Here is a 20,280-nt window from a genome sequence, read left to right as displayed (position 1 = left end):
TGGTGTCTGTTCTTTCGGACAGACACCATTGATGACCTTCAGCTGCTAACGGGCGTTGATATACATCAACGGGGACAGCTGAAAATGTGTGCCCCGACCGGGACTCGAACCCGGGATCTCCTGCTTACATGGCAGATACTATCCATCTGAGCCACAGAGGGCACAGAGGATAGCGCGACTGCAGGGACTATCTCGCGCACGCCTCCCGCGAGATCTACATTCTCAATCACATTCTTAGCGTCCCACCCCAACACACTCAATACTCGTGGAAGACATTCTTACCTAGTCCCGTAAGAGTTCGGGCAAAATGTGTGCATCCAGTGTGTTGGGGTGGGACACTGCGAATGTAGTGTGTGGACGTACAAGGTGAGAATGTGCGTCTCGCGGGAGGCGAGCGCGAGATAGTCCCTGCAGTCGCGCTATCCTCTGTGACTTCGGTGGCTCAGATGAATAGAGCGTCTGCCTCGTACGCAGAAGATCCCCGGTTCGAGTCGCGGTCCGGGCAGACATTTTCAGCTGTCCCCGTTGATCTATATCAACGCCCGTTAGTAGCTGTAGTAATAAGTTCTAATTTCGTCCTTGTACGTTCGTCTGTCTGAAAGGACTCATGATCACACAAACGACCAGAAAGGGCTTGACACGTTCTGTGATGTGTTTGTTGTCTGTGAGAGTATTTGTTTTTGTATAGCCGTGCTGGTTCTTGACCGTTTCCATCTGCTTGGCCATAGATAAATAACATCTCGGCTTGTTCCCGACATAAAAACCGGATAATTCTACTGCTTACAGGACGCTGTGTCAATCACAAAATAGGGAGCACACGGCACGTGGTCAGAGGAACCAGTGCCATCTACCGTGGCAACGATGCATTTCCGCGCATTTGCTCATAGGAACTTTTTTGCTCCATTTCCAATCAGGAATTCGTGACTGCAGTTATCGGTTTTATTAATATTCACTCTCTGTAATAGATGGCTACATAGGAATGTAAGTGCAATTCTGAGCTGACATTAACAGTCTTTCACTGCCGCCTCGCCTCCATATTCATAAGCCGTGCACCGTCTATCGGCACCCGTAACAATAGAGTTGAACTAGCAAAAGACTGCAATCAGAGGCGAAACACACCTACACAAAATGCGCAACACGAAGAAATTCTGCCTGCTTCCCTCGGAACAAAGAAAGTTAAGTTAATTACGCTAGAGTTGGAACGTGAAAAAAAGCTTCCCCGCCGAGACGCAGTGGCGGAACAAACCAGTGGCGACAGCGGAACTGAAGAACTGCAGCGGCGTCCCAGTAGGGCGAGACTTGGCTGGCGGGGGACAGACAGCGGACTCGCGGACGCGACAGCCGCCTAACGAGGCGCTGAGGCTGCGGTGGGGGCGGCAGGGGAGGTGGGGGTGGCAGGGGTGGTGGGGGGCGGTGGGACAGTCTGGGCGGCGGACCGAGCAGTTCCAACAAAGGCGCCCGCACACCTACAGTGTTTTACACCAGTTCAAACACACAATGACGTCCATAAATGATGGACCATGTGCTCAACAGTTTGACGTTGGCATATTAGAGCAGTAGCTGGTTAAATGCAGTCGTCTTCTGCTTATTTATTTAAGCTGATCTGACTGGGGCCATCAGGCGCTCTTTTACCTTCTTCTACTTCTACATCTACATCTACATTTATACTCCGCAAGCCACCCAACGGTGTGTGGCGGAGGGCACTTTACGTGCCACTGTCATTACCTCCCTTTCCTGTTCTAGTCGCGTACGGTTCGCGGGAAGAACGACTGCCGGAAAGCCTCCGTGCGTGCTCGAATCTCTCTAATTTTACATTCGTGATCTCCACGGGAGGTATAAATAGAGGGAAGCAATATATTCGATACCTCATCCACAAACGCACCCTCTCGAAACCTGGACAGGAAGCTACGCCGCGATGCAGAGCGCCTCTCTTGCAGATTCTGCCACTTGAGTTTGCTAAACATCTCCGTAACGCTATCACGCTTACCAAATAACCCTGTGACGAAACGCGCCGCTCTTCTTTGGATCTTCTGTATCTCCTTTGTCAACCCGACCTGGTACGGATCCCACACTGATGAGCAATACTCAAGTATAGGTCGAACGAGTGTTTTTAAGGTACCTCCTTTGTTGATGGACTACATTTTCTAAGGACTCTCCCAATGAATCTCAATCTGGCATGCGCCTTACCAACAATTAATTTTATATGATCATTCCACTTCAAATCGTTCCGCACGCATACTCCCAGATATTTTACAGAAGTAACTGCTACCAGTGTTTGTTCCGCTATCATATAATCATACAATAAATGATCCTTCTTTCTATGTATTCGCAATACATTAAATTTGTCTATGTTAAGGGTCAGTTGCCACTCCCTACACCAAGTGCCTATCCGCTGCAGATCTTACTGCATTTCGCTTCATTTTTCTAATGCTGCAACTTCTCTGTATACTACAGCATCATCCGCTAAAAGCCGCATGGGACTTCCGACACTATCTACTAGGTCATTTACACAGGGTGAGTCACCTAACGTTACCGCTGGATGTATTTCGTAATCCACATCAAATACTGACGAACCGATTCCACAGACCGAACGTGAGGAGAGGGGCTAGAGTAATTGTTTAATACAAACCATACGAAAATGCACGGAAGTATGTTTTTTAACACAAACCTACGTTTTTTTAAATGGAACCACGTTAGTTTTGTTAGCACATCTGAACATATAAACAAATGCGTAATCAGTGCCGTTTGTTGCATTGTAAAATGTTAATTACATCCGGAGATATTGTAACCTAAAGTTGACGCTTGAAACCTCCGATGTTCAGTTGCGTGTTGTAACAAACACGGGCCACGGTCAGCGAGCAGCATCTGCAGGGACATGTTTACGATGACGACCGTGTTTACGAGTGTGGCTGTAGTGCACTGTTGTGGTTTGGTCTAGCTGTCGCAGTGTCCGCATGTAGCGCTTGCTGCTACTGATATTCTGCATTCGTCTCCGCACGCAGACCAACTGTAATACACCGTGTTACTAGACGTCTGTGATAGTGTAGTGTTGTAGGAACTGTGACCATGGTGTATTCTAACTCTGAAAAGGCGGAGATGATACTCATCTATGGCGAGTGTCGACGAAATGAAGCTGAAGCCTGCAGGGTGTATGCAGAACGGTACCCGGACAGAGAGCATCCAACGTGCCGCACATTGCAAAACATCTACCGCCAACTGTATGCAACAGGTATGGTCGTAGCACGTAAACGGGTCCGTAACAGGCCCGTCACAGGAGAAGCGGGCGCAGTTGGTGTGTTAGCTGCTGTTGCCATGAACCCACACATGAGTACACGAGACATTGCAAGAGCCGGTCGACTGAGTCAAAGTAGTGTCATGCGCATACTGCATCGTCACCGCTTTCACCCGTTTCATTTGTAACTACATCAGCAATTACATGGTGATGACTTTAATCATCGAGTGCAATTCTGTCAATGGGCATTAACATAGAATGCGTTGCACTTCTACCTGTTTACCGATGAAGCGGGTTTCACAAACCACGGGGCAGTGTATCTACGGAACATGCATTACTGGTCCGCGGACAATCCTCGCTGGCTCAGACAGGTAGAGCGACAGCGACCGTGGACTATAAATGTATGGTGCGGAATCATTGGCGACCACCTCATTGGTCCTCACTTCATTGCAGGGGCCCAAACAGCTGCAACATACATCGCGTTTCTACAGAATGATCTGCCAACGTTGCTCGAAAATGTCCCACTGGAAACGCGTCGACGTATGTGGTGTCAGCATGATGGTGCACCTGCACATTCCGCAAGTAACACTAGGCTGACCCTTGACAGGATGTTCGACGGGCGTTTCACAGGACGTGGAGGACGCATAAATTGGCCAGCCCGCTCTCCTGATCTTGCACCTCTGGACTTCTTTCTGTGGGTACGTTAAAGGAGAATGTGTACCGTAATGTGCCTACAACCCCAGAGGATATGAAACAACGTATTGTGGTAGCCTGCGGCGACATTACACCAGATGTACTGCGGCGTGTACGACATTCATTACGCCAGAGATTGCAATTGTGTGCAGCAAATGATGGCCACCACATTGAACATCTATTGGCCTGACATGTCGGGACACACACTACTCCACTCCGTAATTGAAAACGGAAACCACGTGTGTACGTGTACCTCAGCCCTCATGGTAATGTACATGTGCGTCAGTGAAAAAGACCAATAAAAAGGTGTTAGCATGTGGACATAATGTGCTGTTCCAGTCTCTTCTGTACCTAAGGTCCATCACCGTTCCCTTTGGATCCCTACGTAATTCGGTGCTCTCCGATGCACACGATCGAACAGCGGAGGAGTGGTACTCAAGCGTCAAATTTAGGTTACAATATCTCCGGATGTAATTAACATTTTACAATGTAACAAACGGCACTGATTACGCATTTGTTTATATGTTCGGATGTGCTAACAAAACTAACGGGGTTCCATTAAAAAAACGTAAGTTTGTGTTAAAAAACATACTTCCGTGCATTTTTTTATGGTTTGTATTAACCATTTAAACTAGCCCCTCTCCTCGCGTTCGGTCTGTGGAATCGATTCGTCAGTATTTCATGTGGTTTACGAAATATATCCAGCGCTAATGTTAGGTGACTCACCCTGTATATATTTTGAAAAGCAATGGTCCCATAACACTCCCCTGTGGCACGCCAGAGGTTACTTTAACGTCTGTAGACGTCTCTCCATTGAGAACAACATGCTGTGTTCTGTTTGCTAAAAACTCTTCAATCCAGCCAGACAGCTGGTCTGGTATTCCGTAGGCTCTTACTTTGTTTATCAGGCGACAGTGCGGAACTGTATCGAACGCCACCGGAAGTGGAAAATGGCATCTACCTGGGAGCCTGTATCTAATATTTTCTTGGTCTCATGAACAAATAAAATGAGTTGCGTCTCAACACGATCGCTGTTTCCAGAATCCATGTTGATTCCTACAGAGTAGATTCTGGGTTTCCAGAAATGACATGACACGCGATCAAAAAACATGTTCAAAAATTCTACAACAGATCAATGTCAGAGATATAGGCCTATAGTTTTGTGCATCTGCTCGACGTCCCTTCTTGAAAACTGGGACTACCTGTGTTCTTTTCCAATCATTTGCAACCTTCCGTTCCTCTAGAGACTTGCGGTACACGGCTGTTAGAAGGGGGGCAAGTTCTTTCTCGTATTCTGTGTAGAATCGAATTGGTATCCCGTCAGGTCCAGTGGACTTTCCTCTGTTGCTTTTCTATTCCTTGGACACTTATTTCGATGTCAACCATTTTTTCGTTCGTGCGGTGATTTAGATAAGGAACTGCAGTGCGGTCTTCCTCTGTGAAACAGCTTTGGAGAAAGATGTTTAGTATTTCAGCTTTACGCGTGTCATCCACTGTTTCAATGCCATCATCATCCCAGAGTGTCTGGATATGCTGTTTCGATCCACTTACTGTTTTAACGTAAGACCAGAACTTCCTAGGATTTTCTGTCAAGTCGGTACATAGAATTTTACTTTCGAATTCACTGAACGCTTCTCGCTTAGCCCTCCTTACGCTAACTTTGACATCGTTTAGCTTCTGTTTGTCTGAGAGGTTTTGGCTGAGTTTAAACTTGCAGTGAAGCTCTCTTTGCTTTCGCAGTAGTTTCCTTACTTTGTTGTTTAACCACGGCGGGTTTTTCCCGTCCCTCATAGTTTTACTCGGCACGTACCTGTCTAAAACGCATTTTACGATTGCCTTGAACTTTTTCCATAAACACTCAACATTGTCAGTGTCGGTACAGAAATTTTCGTTTTGACCTGTTATGTAGTCTGAAATCTGCCTCCTATTACTCTTGCTAAACAGATAATCCTTCCTCCCTTTTTTATAATCCTATTTACTTCCATATCCAGGGATGCTGCAACGGCCTTATGATCATTCATTCCCTATTCTGCGCTTACAGAGTCGAAAAGTTCGGGTCTGTATGTTATCAGTAGGTCCAAGATGTTATCTCCACGAGTCGGTTCTGTGTTTAATTGCTCGAGGTAATTTTCGGATAGTGCACTCAGTATAATGTCACTCGATTGTCTGTCCCTACCACCCGTCCTAAACATCTGATCAGATAAAGCCTAAAATATGTTCACTTTTTACAGTTTTCAATAAACAAAACCCACTGATGATCGGACAGAGGTGCTGAAACATGTCTGGCTAAAAAGAAAAAACCAGCGTGTTTGCAAAAAGCTGGAAACTATAATGTAACTGCAGGCACGGAGAGCAAGTCAAGAACTGCATATCCAAAGGATGAAAAATCTTTTAACTTTGGTGACGGATGGAAGGACAAAGCTGTTTCGTGCTAAACAGCGAGGTCCTTTCGCCACATTGTGGTGCAGTTTGTGGCGTCTGTGACGCTATGAATTGAACCGAAAGCAAGATCCTGAGAACCAAACATATTAACAGTCGGCAACTGTGAAGGTTCAGCACCGGACAGAGTCTGAATGTATTAGTAGTTGACGTCAACTAAGTAAAATGGTGCATCAAAGAGGTAACGGCAAAGTCATTATTTTAACTGCGCGATTACTCCGTTGCTCTGGGAGCGACGTAACGCGCTCTTTTGCACATCGACGGTGGTTCTGCAACATAAATTGTCCACCTGCCTCGATACTGCTGCAGATCTGCAAGCGTAACTCCTGACTGCAGCTACTTTAGAGATCTCAGAAAAGCATTGTTGAAGAAACAGAGATTTCATAACAACACGTCGGAGGCCGCTATAAGTACAAAAAGCTGAAAATAGTGTTGTGAACTCTAAAGAATAAATCGGAAATGGGTTACTGTTCAAATTTCTAAGTTCAAAGGTCCTTTTAAACTTGCATTATAATTTTTTTCTTGCTGTTAAGCAAGATCATCAGCTCACATGTGTTCAAATCATTAAAGTTCCTGTTCACAGTCCTCGTCACACTCAAACAGCCAGAACTTTTCCTATCCAATTCCGAAATCATTTACGAGAGTAACGCAGTCAATAAACTGCTATTTACTCGCCATATTTGCTCACCATAAAACCTCAGTAAAAAAAAATTTACTTAGTACCACCACGCTTTTAGTTCAAAGCTTACACACGCGATTTCTCCAGAACAAAATATCTCTCAACTCTTAAAACTTCACAAATAGTTAATGGTAAACGCCAGCTGCCTTTATCACTGTTCCGAAACGCGGAAGTCACAATATCACTTCATTTTACACATAATTCATTCAGACACTTTCAGCGTGACCGGCTACTTCGAAAGCTAGTCCACCACTTCCTCTCTCTCTGCCTCCACAAGCCCCTCTATCTCACGCGGTAGGTGGCAAACCGTCTCACTTCTTATTGGCTGCACAGAATTACGGCCAATCGGAACTGACTTTCAGGGTGCGACTCGCGCCAAAATCTAGCAAGAATCAACCACTGCTCGCAGTTCATTGACGTCATTAAAATAAGTAGCTCAAAACTCTCTTGTTAACCAAATAAAATGAAATAAACTTTAAGCTGTCATTTACGTCTGGAATTTAACTATATAGTCGCGAACGTTCTGCCTAGCTCTTACATATTCAAAGACGCTTGGACATCCTTCACACACTAGTAGGGGAACCACTGGTGGATTCGTTCCCACGATACAAAGCTGGAACACTTGCAAGTTCCTATAGAGTTACAAACTGAAAATTTAATATTGGCGAATGTCTCACATACACTCACACAAGTACTCTCTTTCACACTCATCGTAACACAAAACATAAATATCTACTTGAAATTCTTGAAGTTATTACTACAGCAAAATTACGAAAGGTTTTCTAAAATGAGAGCTTTCCAAATTTGAATCTAAACACTGAAGGTGTTACATCTTTCAAATAGTCACAGTTGGTGAACTATTAACATATATATACTGATTTAGTTTTTTAAGTCTCGGATAATTACGTTTTTACTGACTTTTTTTTGTTACTTCCAAATTATGACAGTTATTGAGTTCAGATTTTGACAGATTGTTCCTTTACGCAACAGAAGGTTATGTACCTAATATGATGTTCCTCGGGCAATTTCTAGATCAGTTAATTTTTATAGTTAAAGAGAGTGTAACTACTCTGTAAGCGCCTCTCCGCTACTTTCACACGCTGCAGTCACGCCATATGGCCATGACACACGTCTGCAGGACACAGCTCGTCCGTTGCAGATCGTATAAGATTCTGACTGCTTACACTGGAGCCCACATACATTTATACAAGAAAGCTTTAATAGACAAATAAGCAATCGCGCCCTATCTGCGACGCCTCATGGGGATATGTCTTTCATCATTCAGAAATACAACACACTTGTCTACGAAACAGGTTTGATTAATCTAAGTCCACGTTTTGCGGTCCTGTCTGTTGGCATTGTGTTAGTAACCAATTACACTGTTCGACGAACTTGATACGCATCTTACCAAACACTTATAAGGGTTATTCAATACAAAACCGGTAATTTTTTAAACAGTGTATTACGAGAATGGAATACAACCGTTATTTATTTTTCAGCGTAGCATCCCTCTAGTTTTATGCGCTTACGCCAGAGTTGGACAAACTTGTTAATACCATGTGAAAGAAATATTGTTGACGTGTGCGTAACCAGTTATGCACGGCTGCCTGGACTTCCTCATCGTCAGCCGGCCGCGGTGGCCGAGCGGTTCTAGGCGCTACAGTCTGGAACCGCGCGACCGCTACGGTCGCAGGTTCGAATCCTGCCTGGGGCATGGATGTGTGTGATGTCCTTAGGTTAGTTAGGTTTAAGTAGTTCTAAGTTCTAGGGGACTGATGACCTAACAAGGGAACCTCCCCATCGCACCCCCCTCAGATTTAGTTATAAGTTGGCACAGTGGATAGGCCTTAAAAAACTGAACACAGATCAGTCGAGAAAACAGGAAGAAGTTGTGTGGAACTATGAAAAAATTAGCAAAATATACAAACTGGGTAGTCCATGCGAAAGATAGGCAACATAACAGGCAACCGGGAGCTTAAGAGCGCCGTAGTCCCGTGGTTAGCGTGAGGAACTGCGGTACAAGAGGTCCTTGGTTCAAGTCTTCCCTCGAGTGAAAAGTTTAATTTTCTATTTTCAGACAATTATCAAAGTTCAGGCACCCACACATAATCAACTTCGCTCTCCAAAATTCCAGGACATGTTCAGATTTGCTTGGACATATGCAGGATTTGACGGTCTACGCACGGAAAAATATGAAAACGTTAAAAACATATGTTTTGACAGAACACAGGGAAAGCTTTGCGACTGTGAAACTGTTGCATTCATTTGTTGCAGTTTATGTGACTAACTCTTATGTTTTCATCACTTTTTTTGGAGTGATTATCACATCCACAAGAAAACCTAAATCGGGCAAGGTAGAAGAATCTTTTTACCCATTCGGCAAGTGTACAAGTTAGGTGGGTCGACAACATATTCCTGTCATGTGACGCACATGCCGTCACCAGTGTCGTATAGAATATATCAGACGTGTTTTCCCTTGGAGGAATCGGTTGACCTATGACGTTGCGATCAAATGTTTTCGGTTCCCATTGGAGAGGCACGTCCTTTCGTCTACTAATCGAACGGTTTTGCGGTGCGGTCGCAAAACAGACGCTAAACTTATTACAGTGAACAGAGACGTCAATGAACGGATAGATCATAACTTTGCGAAAAGAAAGAAAGAAAAATTTTTCACTCATGGGAAGACATGAACCAAAAACCTCTCGTACCGCAGTTGCTCACGCTATCCACGGGACCACGGCGCTTCTGAGCTCACAACTTACTGTGGTGCTGGGTATGTTGCGCATGGACTACTCAGTCTGTATATTTTTGCTTATTTTTTCATAAGTCCACACAACTTCTTCCTGTTTTCTCGACTGATCTGTGTTCAGTTTTTCAAGGCCTATGCACTGTGCGAATTTTTAACTAAATCTGAGAGGGGTGCGATGGGGAGGTTCCCTTGTAAGATGTTAAGTCCCATAGTGCTCAGAGCCATTTGAACCATTTGAAACTCATCGTCAGCGAACCTCGCACCACTACAAGTTTCTTTCAGACGACAAAAAATTTGATAATGAGAAGCTACTAGATGCAGGGAATACGTGGGATCGGGTAAGCAGTCAAAATACACACATCCATATACCTTTCATTTCTGACCTCAAATGTTTTCGAGACCGACTCACAAACATCAGTACGTTGTGAAAAACAAGGTGGACTGCTCCGACACTCATGTATATCGTTTCTTCAATGTCACCTCAATACGTCAGTTCTCCCCTATCAACTCTCGCACTGTAGTTCTCCGTGACTGTACAGAGAAAGCGTCCTCTGCGTGGCGAAACTACAACACTTGTTACACATCGTTTGAACTTATATGCCCACTCGAACACTTCGATTCGACTCAAACTACTTGCATCGTGTTGCACTGCCTTCCGACGGTGAATTTCGATTGGTTTCAGACTTTCAGCTAATATAAATCTAATGACACTCTGTTTCAAGTTGGTGGAAACCTGCAAGCGGGTCGCCATCTTGTTACACTGATTCCCAGCATCATGTTCTCCAGAAAGGCGTGCCAACCCGATCTGAATTCTCGGACACCACAAAGAAACAGCAAAGAATCACAAACTTTGTCGAAATTTTGTATTTTTTATACAACTTTTCCGGTTATTTACTGAATGGATTTTATGCGATACCATGGCTGACTACAAAAAAGCGTCTGCTTTGAAACTTCCTGGCAGATTTAAAACCGTTTGCCGAACCGGGACTCCAACCTGCAAGCTTTGTCTTTTGCAGGAAGCTTCTCTACTGACTGAACTGCCCACTCACCATTCGCGATGCAGCCTCACTAGAAAACCTCTGTGAAGTTAGGAAGGTAGGAGCGAGGTTGCTATTTTAAGGAGGTGACTAACTTTGTCCAATGAGCTGATGTATTGAGGAATGGACGACGATCGTTGGATTCAGCCTCCATATTCAATCGGTTGGTAGTTTTAGTAATTTCATTTGGTAGTAAGCTTTCTTTTGAGCTGTTGGTAGGAAGGGATCGAGTCTCGGTCCGGCACACAGTTTTAATCTGCCAGGAAGGTATGTTTTAGCGCACGCTCCGCAGCAGAGCGAAAAATCTCGTTCTGGAAGGGATACCACCTGTGTTTATGACGCAACATTATTCCTAGGTACCGTAGTGTATTTATGTGGACTGGACGGTTGTGGTGTGTAGTTAAGGGGAGGTTTTGGTCAAGACCGGTGAAAAAATTGAAATTCTGAGCATAATTTGCATCCCTGAAGTATAGAGATTATGGTTGCAAAAGGATTTTTTGATTCTGAAAGTATTTTAGAATTTACCTGGTGTTGAGTGGAACCGTGTGCTGACTGAAATTTAGGCAGCTGTAAGCTCTCGACGAATTAGTTCAAGAAAAGATTCGACCACTATAAGAATTTCTGTCCCGTGAAGACATGCGTAAAAGGTTCTCCGGCGCCAATACGCAAAACGGCAACGAGACCTTCAGGATGAGCATTTGTAAACTAGTACCGAAACATCGTCAATGTGGGACAAAAACTGTTGAAATAGTAGCATATACATAGCTGCAGGTATATTAAATGAAGGTTATTCATCTGTTCTGAAGACCATGAACATGTTACTTCAGGGAGTTATCTGACAGGAAACGGGTGGCCTTTTTTAAACGCGCTTTTTCGAAGCAACTTGCTACAGAGTGCGAAGCAATCTAGATCGTTGACAGATTAATCAATTCATTCGATCTTTTAAATGAAAAGTGATTAAATTTATTGGGACAAAGTGAGTGCTTTTTGTATTCGAATTTTAAATATATTTTAGCATTCAAACTTAGAATAGATGCCACGAAATGACATGTTTCTCAAATAGCTGTCTTTTCTTAAGGTATTTTTCAGAACCCCATAGCAAAGGTGCCCCAAATTCATCCTAATGTAAGAATTATTTATTTTTGTGTGTTTCAGAAATAGCTGCGGATCTGTACAACGCCTCATGCAAATCAGGATGCGCCAAAAGGCGCATGTTCTGACAAGACTTGCAGTCGCCATCTTTAATTGTTGTGAGATTTTTTCATACACGATTGAATGTATAATAAATTGGTAAAACACCAATTTTCATAAAAAATTCTTGTATGAAAAGAAAAATTAAAACTTCACTCATTTTTCATGCCTCTCGACCAGATCCTTGCCTTAAGGCGACGGGTTATTTACCAGTCACCAGCAAACATTTCGTTCCAGACAACTAAAATTACTAGGAAACGGAAATGAAGAGCGCCGCTGCATTTTTCTCAGCGCCGCATGGTGCAGTTTTCCTACGAACGGCGTCGCCCCCGCAGCCTTAGGCAGGTCACGCGCTCAGAATACCTGAGTGGACGTTATGAGTTTTGCGGTCGCCACCACGTCGTCGCATAACTCGCGGGAGTGCAATATTTTGTGGCTCTCCTGAGGTCAAACCAGCGTTCCCTGGAGGCGGTCCACAAAATAAAACCGCAGTCTGCAGCCGGCATGGCTGCGAGCGACAGCACGTCATCCAAAGTGCCTGGTGCCACTCACCATTCGATACAGTTCCGTCCCGTCGCTCTGTGATTAAGAGTTGTAAAAGTACTGTAGGCTGCAGTAGACTATCATAAATAAGAGTAGATTAAGATAGTTTTCCTACTTGAGTATGGTCAGTTAAGAACATAACTGCATTACCTGTATGTTAGGTGTGTTGCATACCTATCGGGCGTTACTTCATTTCGATCCGTTTGTCTGCGTTGGCGATCAATGTCCTTACTACATTCATGCTCATAGATTAAGGAAAAATGCAGAATGTGGTGCCCCACAACATGGCACTACACAAAACTGGCGCTAATAGCGTAGGCACAAAGGGAACACACACGACACAGACCTGTAAATCCACGGCACTGGCGATAATTTCGGCAAAACTGTCCCGAAACACATGTGCTACAAAACGCCACTGTTTCCTGCGCATGTACCCCGACATCAATGTGGGATATGACCACCATGAAAATGTACACAGGCCGTAAAACGGGTTGGCATACTCTGGATCAGGTGGTCGAGCAGCTGCTAGGGTATAGCCTCCCATTCTTGCACCAGTGCCTGTCGGAGCTCCTGAAGTGTCCCAAGTGTTTGAAGACGTGCAGCGATACGCTAACCGAGAGCATCTCAGACGTGCTCGATGGGGTTTAGGTCTGGAGAACAGGCAAGCCACTCCATTCGCCTGAAATCGTCTGTTTCAAAGTACTCCTCCACGAAGGCAGCTTGGTGGGGCCGTGCGTTATCAACTGTCCGGAGGAATGTAGGACCCACTGCAGCCCTAAAAATGCGGACATACTGGTGCAAAAGGCCGTCCCGATACACCTGACCTGTTACAGTTCCTCTGCCAAAGACATGCAGAGGTGTACGTGCCCCAATCATAATCCCACCCCACACCATCAAACCACGACCTGCATACAGATCCCTTTCAAGGACATTAAGGGGTTGGTATCTGGTTCCTGGTTCACGCCAGATGAAAACGCAGCGAGAATCACTGTTCAGACTATATCTAGACTCATCCGTGAACATAACCTGGGACCACTGTTCCAATGACCATGTACTGTGTTCGTGATACCAGGATTTACGGGCTCTCCTGTGACCAGTGGTCAGTTTAACGCACCTTGCAGGTCTCCGGAAGAATAAACCATGTCTGTTCAGTCGTCTTTAGACTGTGTGTCTGGAGACAACTGTTCCAGTGGCTGCGGTAACGTCCCGAGCGCGGCTACCTGCAGTACTCCGTGGCCGTCTGCGGGCACTGATGGTGAGATATCGGTCTTCTTGTGGTGTTGCACACTGTGGACGCCCAAACCGTAGTGCCTGGACACGTTTCCTGTCTGCTGGAATAGTTGCCATAATCTTGAAATAACACTTTGTGGCACACGGAGGTCCCGTGCTACGACCTGCTCTGTTTGACCAACCTCCAGTCGCCCTAGTATTCTACCCCTCATAACGTCACCAATATGTGTTCTTTGAGCCATTTTCAACACACAGTCGCCATTAGCACGTCTGAGAACGTCTGCACACTTACTCGCTGCACCGTACTCTGACATGCACCAACACCACCGTCCGACGACCGCAGGTCAAATGCACCGCATGGTCATACCCAGAGGTGATTTAAACCCGCAAACCGCCCACCAAGACGTTTTTCCACCATGTATCAGCATTATCCTTAATTTATGAGCATGAGTGTAGTTTCCCCTAGAAACCGGAAGTGGTGAACCGTCTAGAAGCTGGGTTAGGATGCACAGAGTGGTCAGAAACCGTCTGGAAAACTTGTGAGTTGCAAGGTAAGATGTGCTCAGAAATAAACGTTAAGAAAAAATTCGATAAGTTGCGTCTTTTGCAAGTTCATTAGCATTGAGGTTAGCCGATCATGCCGTTGCACGTGCAACTTCAAGCGGTCCTTCAGAGACTCCTCTGTCGCCAAACGTGTTCTTCGCCTGTCTTCTTAAACCCGGACAAGAGAACAATATAAAAACCTGGACATGGGATAGTAGCAATGACCGAATAGGAAACACTGACGTTTCACAATGATGATGAACTCTCCCTAGAGTACAAAATAACAACGATAGTTACATAGATTTTTGTGTGTTTGTGCACGTAAACTGTACTAGCATCAAAAGCAACTGCTTTGGTTGTATAAAAGTGCAGAAGTTAAAAGGTCAGATAATTTTTATTACTTGTAAGATGCGACTTATGTTTTGTAAGGATATAAAATACACAATGGACTAACACTGAATAATGTGCGGGTCTGATTATGTGCAAAAAAAACAAATGAACAAACAAAAAACAAGAAGTCGTTGGTTACCAGTCTCTCACACATTCATTTAAGTTTCTTCCCTACCAAAGCTACTAGTACTATTGGTGATCCCAGCATTTACTACGTCATTTATGTACTGTACCAAAACTATCGAACAGTGGTTATGGTAGAGCGCAACACTCTCAGTGGCCTAAATACAAGCTTATCGACTATCGGACCAAGTTTTGAGACTTGATTCTGATCATCTAACACGTTTTTCGCAACGGGACAAGATGGACAAATGTAAAGGCAATTTCTGGAGTAACTCAAGAAGCGTTGTTGCAAGGCTGTTATTGTTTACTGTATACGGGGTGGTTTTGCTAAACAGGAACAAAACATAACAAGCTAACCCTGAGAGATTAGCCCGAAATGCGTCCCAAGGGACTCATACCCGCATCAATGTAGAAATATGAGATTTGCAAGAGTGTAGGTTCCGGTGATTGAAAGCAGACTTGAGAACACATGAGGCAAGTGGGAATGTTCTGTATCTACATCAACACAGATATTCCGCAAACCATTGTACAGTGCGTGGTGGAGGGTATCCTGTACCACTACTAATCGTTTCCTTTCCTGCTCCACTCGCAGACAGAGCGAGGGAAAGAACTATTGTCTCTATGCCTCCTTCAGAGTCCTAATTTATCTTATCTTATGATCGTGGTCCTTATGCGACATGTAAGTTAGCGGCAGTATAATCGTAAACAATCAGCTTCAAAAGCCGGTTCTCAAATTTTTTTCAATAGTGTTCCTCGAAAAGAATGTCGCCTTCCCTCCAGGGATTCCCATTTTAGTTAGCGAAGCATCTCAGTAATACTAGCGTATTGTACCGGTAACAAAGCTAGCAGCCCACAACTGGATTGCTTCGATGTGTTCCTTCATTCAGACCCGGTCGCGACCCCAAAAACTCAAGCAGTATTCAAGAGTGGGTCGCACAAGTGTTCTATGCGCTGTCTCCTCCATACATGAGATACACTTTCCCTAAATTCTCCCACTAAAGCGACGTCGACCATTCGCCCTTCCTACTACTTGGCAGCGCGCGGTAACCGCGCGGTCTCAGGCGCCTTGCCACGGTCCGTGCGGCTCCCTCCGTCGGAGGTTCGAGTCCTCCCTCAGGCAGGGGTGTGTGTGTGTGTTGTCCATAGCGTAAGTTAGTATTAGTTACAGTAAGTAGTGCGTAGGCTTAGGGACCGATGAACTCAGCAGTTTGGTTCCATAAGCCCTTACCACAGATTTCCAATTTTTACTACCAACTTGACGTGCTCGTTCTATATCATATCGCTTTGCAACGTTACGCCTAAGACATTCAACCGACGTTACTGTGTGAAGCAACACTTTACCGCTGCTGTATCAGAACGCTGCTTGATTGTTTTTCTCACTCATCTGCATTAACTTTCATATTTCTAGCATTTAGAGCTAGCTGCTGTTCATTACACCAACTAGAAATTTTGTCTAAGTTATCTTGTGTCTCCTACAGTCACACATCTTCGACCCATGCACCACAGCATCATCAGCAAAAAAACGCAGATTACTCACCACCTTGGCCGCCAAATAATTGATATGTATACAGAATAATAGCGGTGCTATCACACTTCCCTGGGGCATTACTGATGATACCCTTGATTCTGATGGACACTGGCCGTTGAGGACAACGTACTGGGTTCTGTTAATTAAAAAGTCTTCGAGCCACTGACATATCTGTGAAGCTATTCCGCATGCTCATACTTTCGTTAGCAGCCTGCAATAGGGCATCGAGTCGGGCGCTTCATTCATAATTCGCAGGATCATGTGAGAAAAGCGCAAGCTGAGTTTCACGCGAACGGTGCTTTCTAAAACCGTTCTTGTACCCTTCTTAAATACAGGAGTCGCCTGCACTTTTTTGCAGTCGCTGTCTGCTGTAGTGTTTTAGCTCTGGGCCGATTCAAAAGTCGTAGAAGTTGCGACGTATTCGAACAGCCGCGCGGGCCTCAGCAATGTGCAGTGCAGAGCGGTGCTGTGGGCAGTGCGACTGTGGGGCCTCCTAAACAAAGCTACCTACCTGACGCCGAACGACAACAGGGGCGGTCTTCCGCATCCAGCTTTCGACCTGTAAGGCCACGCCGTGGACGTTGTTGCCTCCATCTTCCGTATTATGAGGAGTTGTTTGTACCATCGAGTGATCTAATCTGTCAAGGTCGTTTGCTCGACTTTCGTCGCCGCGAGTATGGACAACCATCAGCTGTAGAATGGAATGACGACAATGAAAAGTTGTCCCGAACCAGGACTCAAACCCGATTTCCCGCTTATAGAGTGTGGTCCCCTTACCATTTGGCTATCCGGTCAGACCCAAATTTCCACATGTCTCAAAGATGCGTCTACAACCTGGGCGTGCATGCATCTCCAAAGGAACTTTGCATCGTATTCGGAATAACAGAGGCACTGCATTATCGTATTTATGCACCGACACCGGCCAAGCGACTTTCAAGAAAAATCTCTCCCTTGTATGGGAATATACACAATCGATGTACGACTATAGGGTATAGACAGATGCTTAACGACATGTGGAAGTTTGGGTCAGTCCGTGATGCGTGCACGGATTACCAAATCGTAAGGAGCTCCTAATAAGCGGGAAATCTGAGTTCGATTCCCGGTTAGGCACAAATTTTCACTGTCGTCATTCCCTCGTACAGCTGATAGTTGTTCATATTAGAAAACTGTGAATCCATTTAATGTACTCTAAGGGGAGCTTCTTGTGGAGAAGCACGTAAAATGGCAGACGTTTAGAATGATCTTTTCAAGCACGGATTTTTTTTAGTTAAAATATTAGTTTTACCACTTTTTTACAGATACATTCGTGTATAAGGAACTTACTTTTCTCATAAAAAATTAAAAATGACGGCTGCAGACCTTGTCGAAGTACGCACCACTCGGCGCGTCCTGGTTTATGCGAAGCGTTGTGCGGATTCTTGGCTGTTTTTGAAATCCATAAAAAATAGAATATTCTTAAATTAGAATGAATTTGAGGGACTATCACGTCATGGTTTTGAAAAATACGACGAAAAATAAAACTGGCAGCTATCTGAAAACAAATAAAATTCTTGCCATGTTTTTCTGTGTTCAAACATTTGAAATAATTATTTAAAACTCGAATAAATTTAAATGTCTTACTTTTTAAAAGACAATTGAATCGATTAATCTGTCGAGAGTCTAGAGCGTTTTGCGCGTAGAAAAATGTTTCCCGAAAAGCGCGTTAAAATATTGGAGTAACAAAGAAAACCCCTATTTTTCAAAACTTACGGTTAATCTGTGAACCGTAATGTGTAATAGGCAGACATCTATCCAGACCATCAACAGAAATTCCAAACTGTATCAGAATCCACTGCAAGTACTATGACAGTTAGGCGGCAGGTGAGAAAACGTGGATTTCATGATCGAGCAGCTGCTCATAAACCATACATCACCCTGGCAAATTTCAAACGATCCCTCGCTTGGTGTAAGGAGCGAAAACATCATACGATAAATAAATAAATGTAAATGTTGTATGAGTAGAGCCTCCCGTCGGGTAGACCGTTCGCCTGGTGCAAGTCATTCGAGTTGCCGCCAATTTGGCGACTTACGTGTCGATGGGGCTGAAACGATGCTCATAAGAACAACACAATACCCAGTCCCTGAACGGAGAAAATCTCCGACCCATCCGGGAATCGAACCCGGGCCGTTAGGAATGACATTCCATCGCGCTGACCAATCAGCTACCAGGGGGCGGACATTAGACGATTGAACAGTGGAAAAACGGTGTGTGGAGTGACGTATCACGGTACACAATGTGGCCACCCGAGGGCAGGGTGTGGGTATAGTCGGGGCTTGCACCCTTTGTTGTTTTGCGTGGCACTATCACAGCACAGGCCAAAAGGGATGTTTTAAACAGGTTCTTGTTTCCCACTGTTGAAGAGCAATTCGGAGATGGCGATTGCAGCTTTCAAAATGACCGAGCACCTGTTCATAATGCACGGCCTGTGGCAGAGTGGTTATACGACAATAACATCCCTGTAATGGACTGACCTGCACAGAGTCCTGACGTAGATCCTACAGAATACCTTTGGGATGTTTTGGAATGCCAACTTCGTTCCAGGCCTCACCGACCAACATCGATACCTCTCCTCAGTGCAGCACTCCGGGAAGAATGTGCTGCTTTTCCCCAAGAAACCTTCCTGCACCTGACTGAACGTATACCGGCGAGAGTGGAAGCTGTCATAAAGGCTAAGTGTGGGCCAACACCATATTGAATTTCAGAATTACCGATGGAGGGCGCCACAAACTTAAGTCATTTTCAGCCAAGTATCCGGATACTTTTGATCAATAGTGTACTTTCACGATCAAAACATCCTTTTGAAGGCAAAATCTACGTTATTCAGGGATGTAAATTATGTGAACGAATCTATTTTCTTCCATCGTTCTCGACTAGAATCTCCCGTAATGTTGCCTGTCCTGGGTTGTGGAGCCAGGTGTATCTCGGTAGCTGCGCAGAAGTGCTGGGTGGCCTTGGCTACTATCCAGAAAGGACTTGGTTATTATTCAGGAAGCAGCTGGTGGCGTTAGCTTAAGTAAGTGACTGTCTCAAGAGTTTATCAGGTCGGCGGCTCCAGTTCTATTTGTTTGCTGTATTTAATCGGCGCTGAGTTACGTGACTGTTCATGAATAATATTGTACCACTTTCATTTGCCTTGAGCTTTTGGTTAGGGATAACTATGTTGATAAGTGCCGATGATTGTTTGGTGTATGTAAAATCGTTATAAAGTTTAATGCTACTCGTTTCTGCGGTAGGATTTTCAATTGTATGGAGCCTGGGGTATTTATAGGTAATGAAGGTTTCTTGAAATTACTGCCGACAGTCGCCTTTTGTTCTGATTTTCAATTTTTGTATTGTTTCATTACCAGTTTCGAATCGCCTAGTGATTCATCGTCAGATGGCGCGTGTTTATTGATTGTATGCAGCAGTGTGGGAGGCTTGTAGCTGTGGAAAGATGTATAAACACGACCCCCACTCTACTGCATACAATTAATAAATATGTACAATCTGAAGATGAATAGCTTGGTGGTTCGAAACTGGTAATGGAACAATACAAAAATTGAAAATCAGAGCAAAAGGCGACTGGTTGCAGAAATTTCAAGAAACCTTTATGCATCACAGTCGCAGTGTTCCTCATCCATAACGGATAAAAGTTTTATAGATAATGAGTTATAAGCATATTGCTGGGAATTCTTCCGGGTTGTTTGGCCGTGGTCCACGGAACTCTTCTATCCCTGACGTTTCGTCCAAAGCTACGTTGGACATTTTCGGAGGTGCTCCTGGTTGTGCTGAGTCTTGCCAACTGACGAGTCGGACGTCGAAGAACTGCCTAAATACCGTGGAAAGTGGGCGTGGTCTGGATTTCACGTGCTAGCAGAGATAAA

General features: G+C 44.6%; 1 protein-coding gene across 1 annotated transcript in view; it reads right to left on the bottom strand.

Moving 5' to 3' along the window:
- Positions 1–1,185: 1,185 nt before the first annotated feature.
- The window catches only part of LOC124803151 (stress response protein nst1-like), an 86,962-nt gene continuing 67,867 nt past the window's right edge, over positions 1,186–20,280 (bottom strand). Inside the window, exon 2 of the mRNA XM_047264332.1 lies at positions 1,186–1,466. Coding sequence (XP_047120288.1) covers positions 1,186–1,466 — 281 coding nt within the window. The remainder of the gene's footprint in view (positions 1,467–20,280) is intronic.

Source organism: Schistocerca piceifrons, chromosome 6 (assembly GCF_021461385.2).
Source record: "Schistocerca piceifrons isolate TAMUIC-IGC-003096 chromosome 6, iqSchPice1.1, whole genome shotgun sequence".
NCBI classification, from domain to species: Eukaryota; Metazoa; Arthropoda; class Insecta; order Orthoptera; family Acrididae; genus Schistocerca; species Schistocerca piceifrons.
Note: the sequence above shows the minus strand (reverse complement) of the source record. Positions and strands in the feature narration are given on the sequence as shown.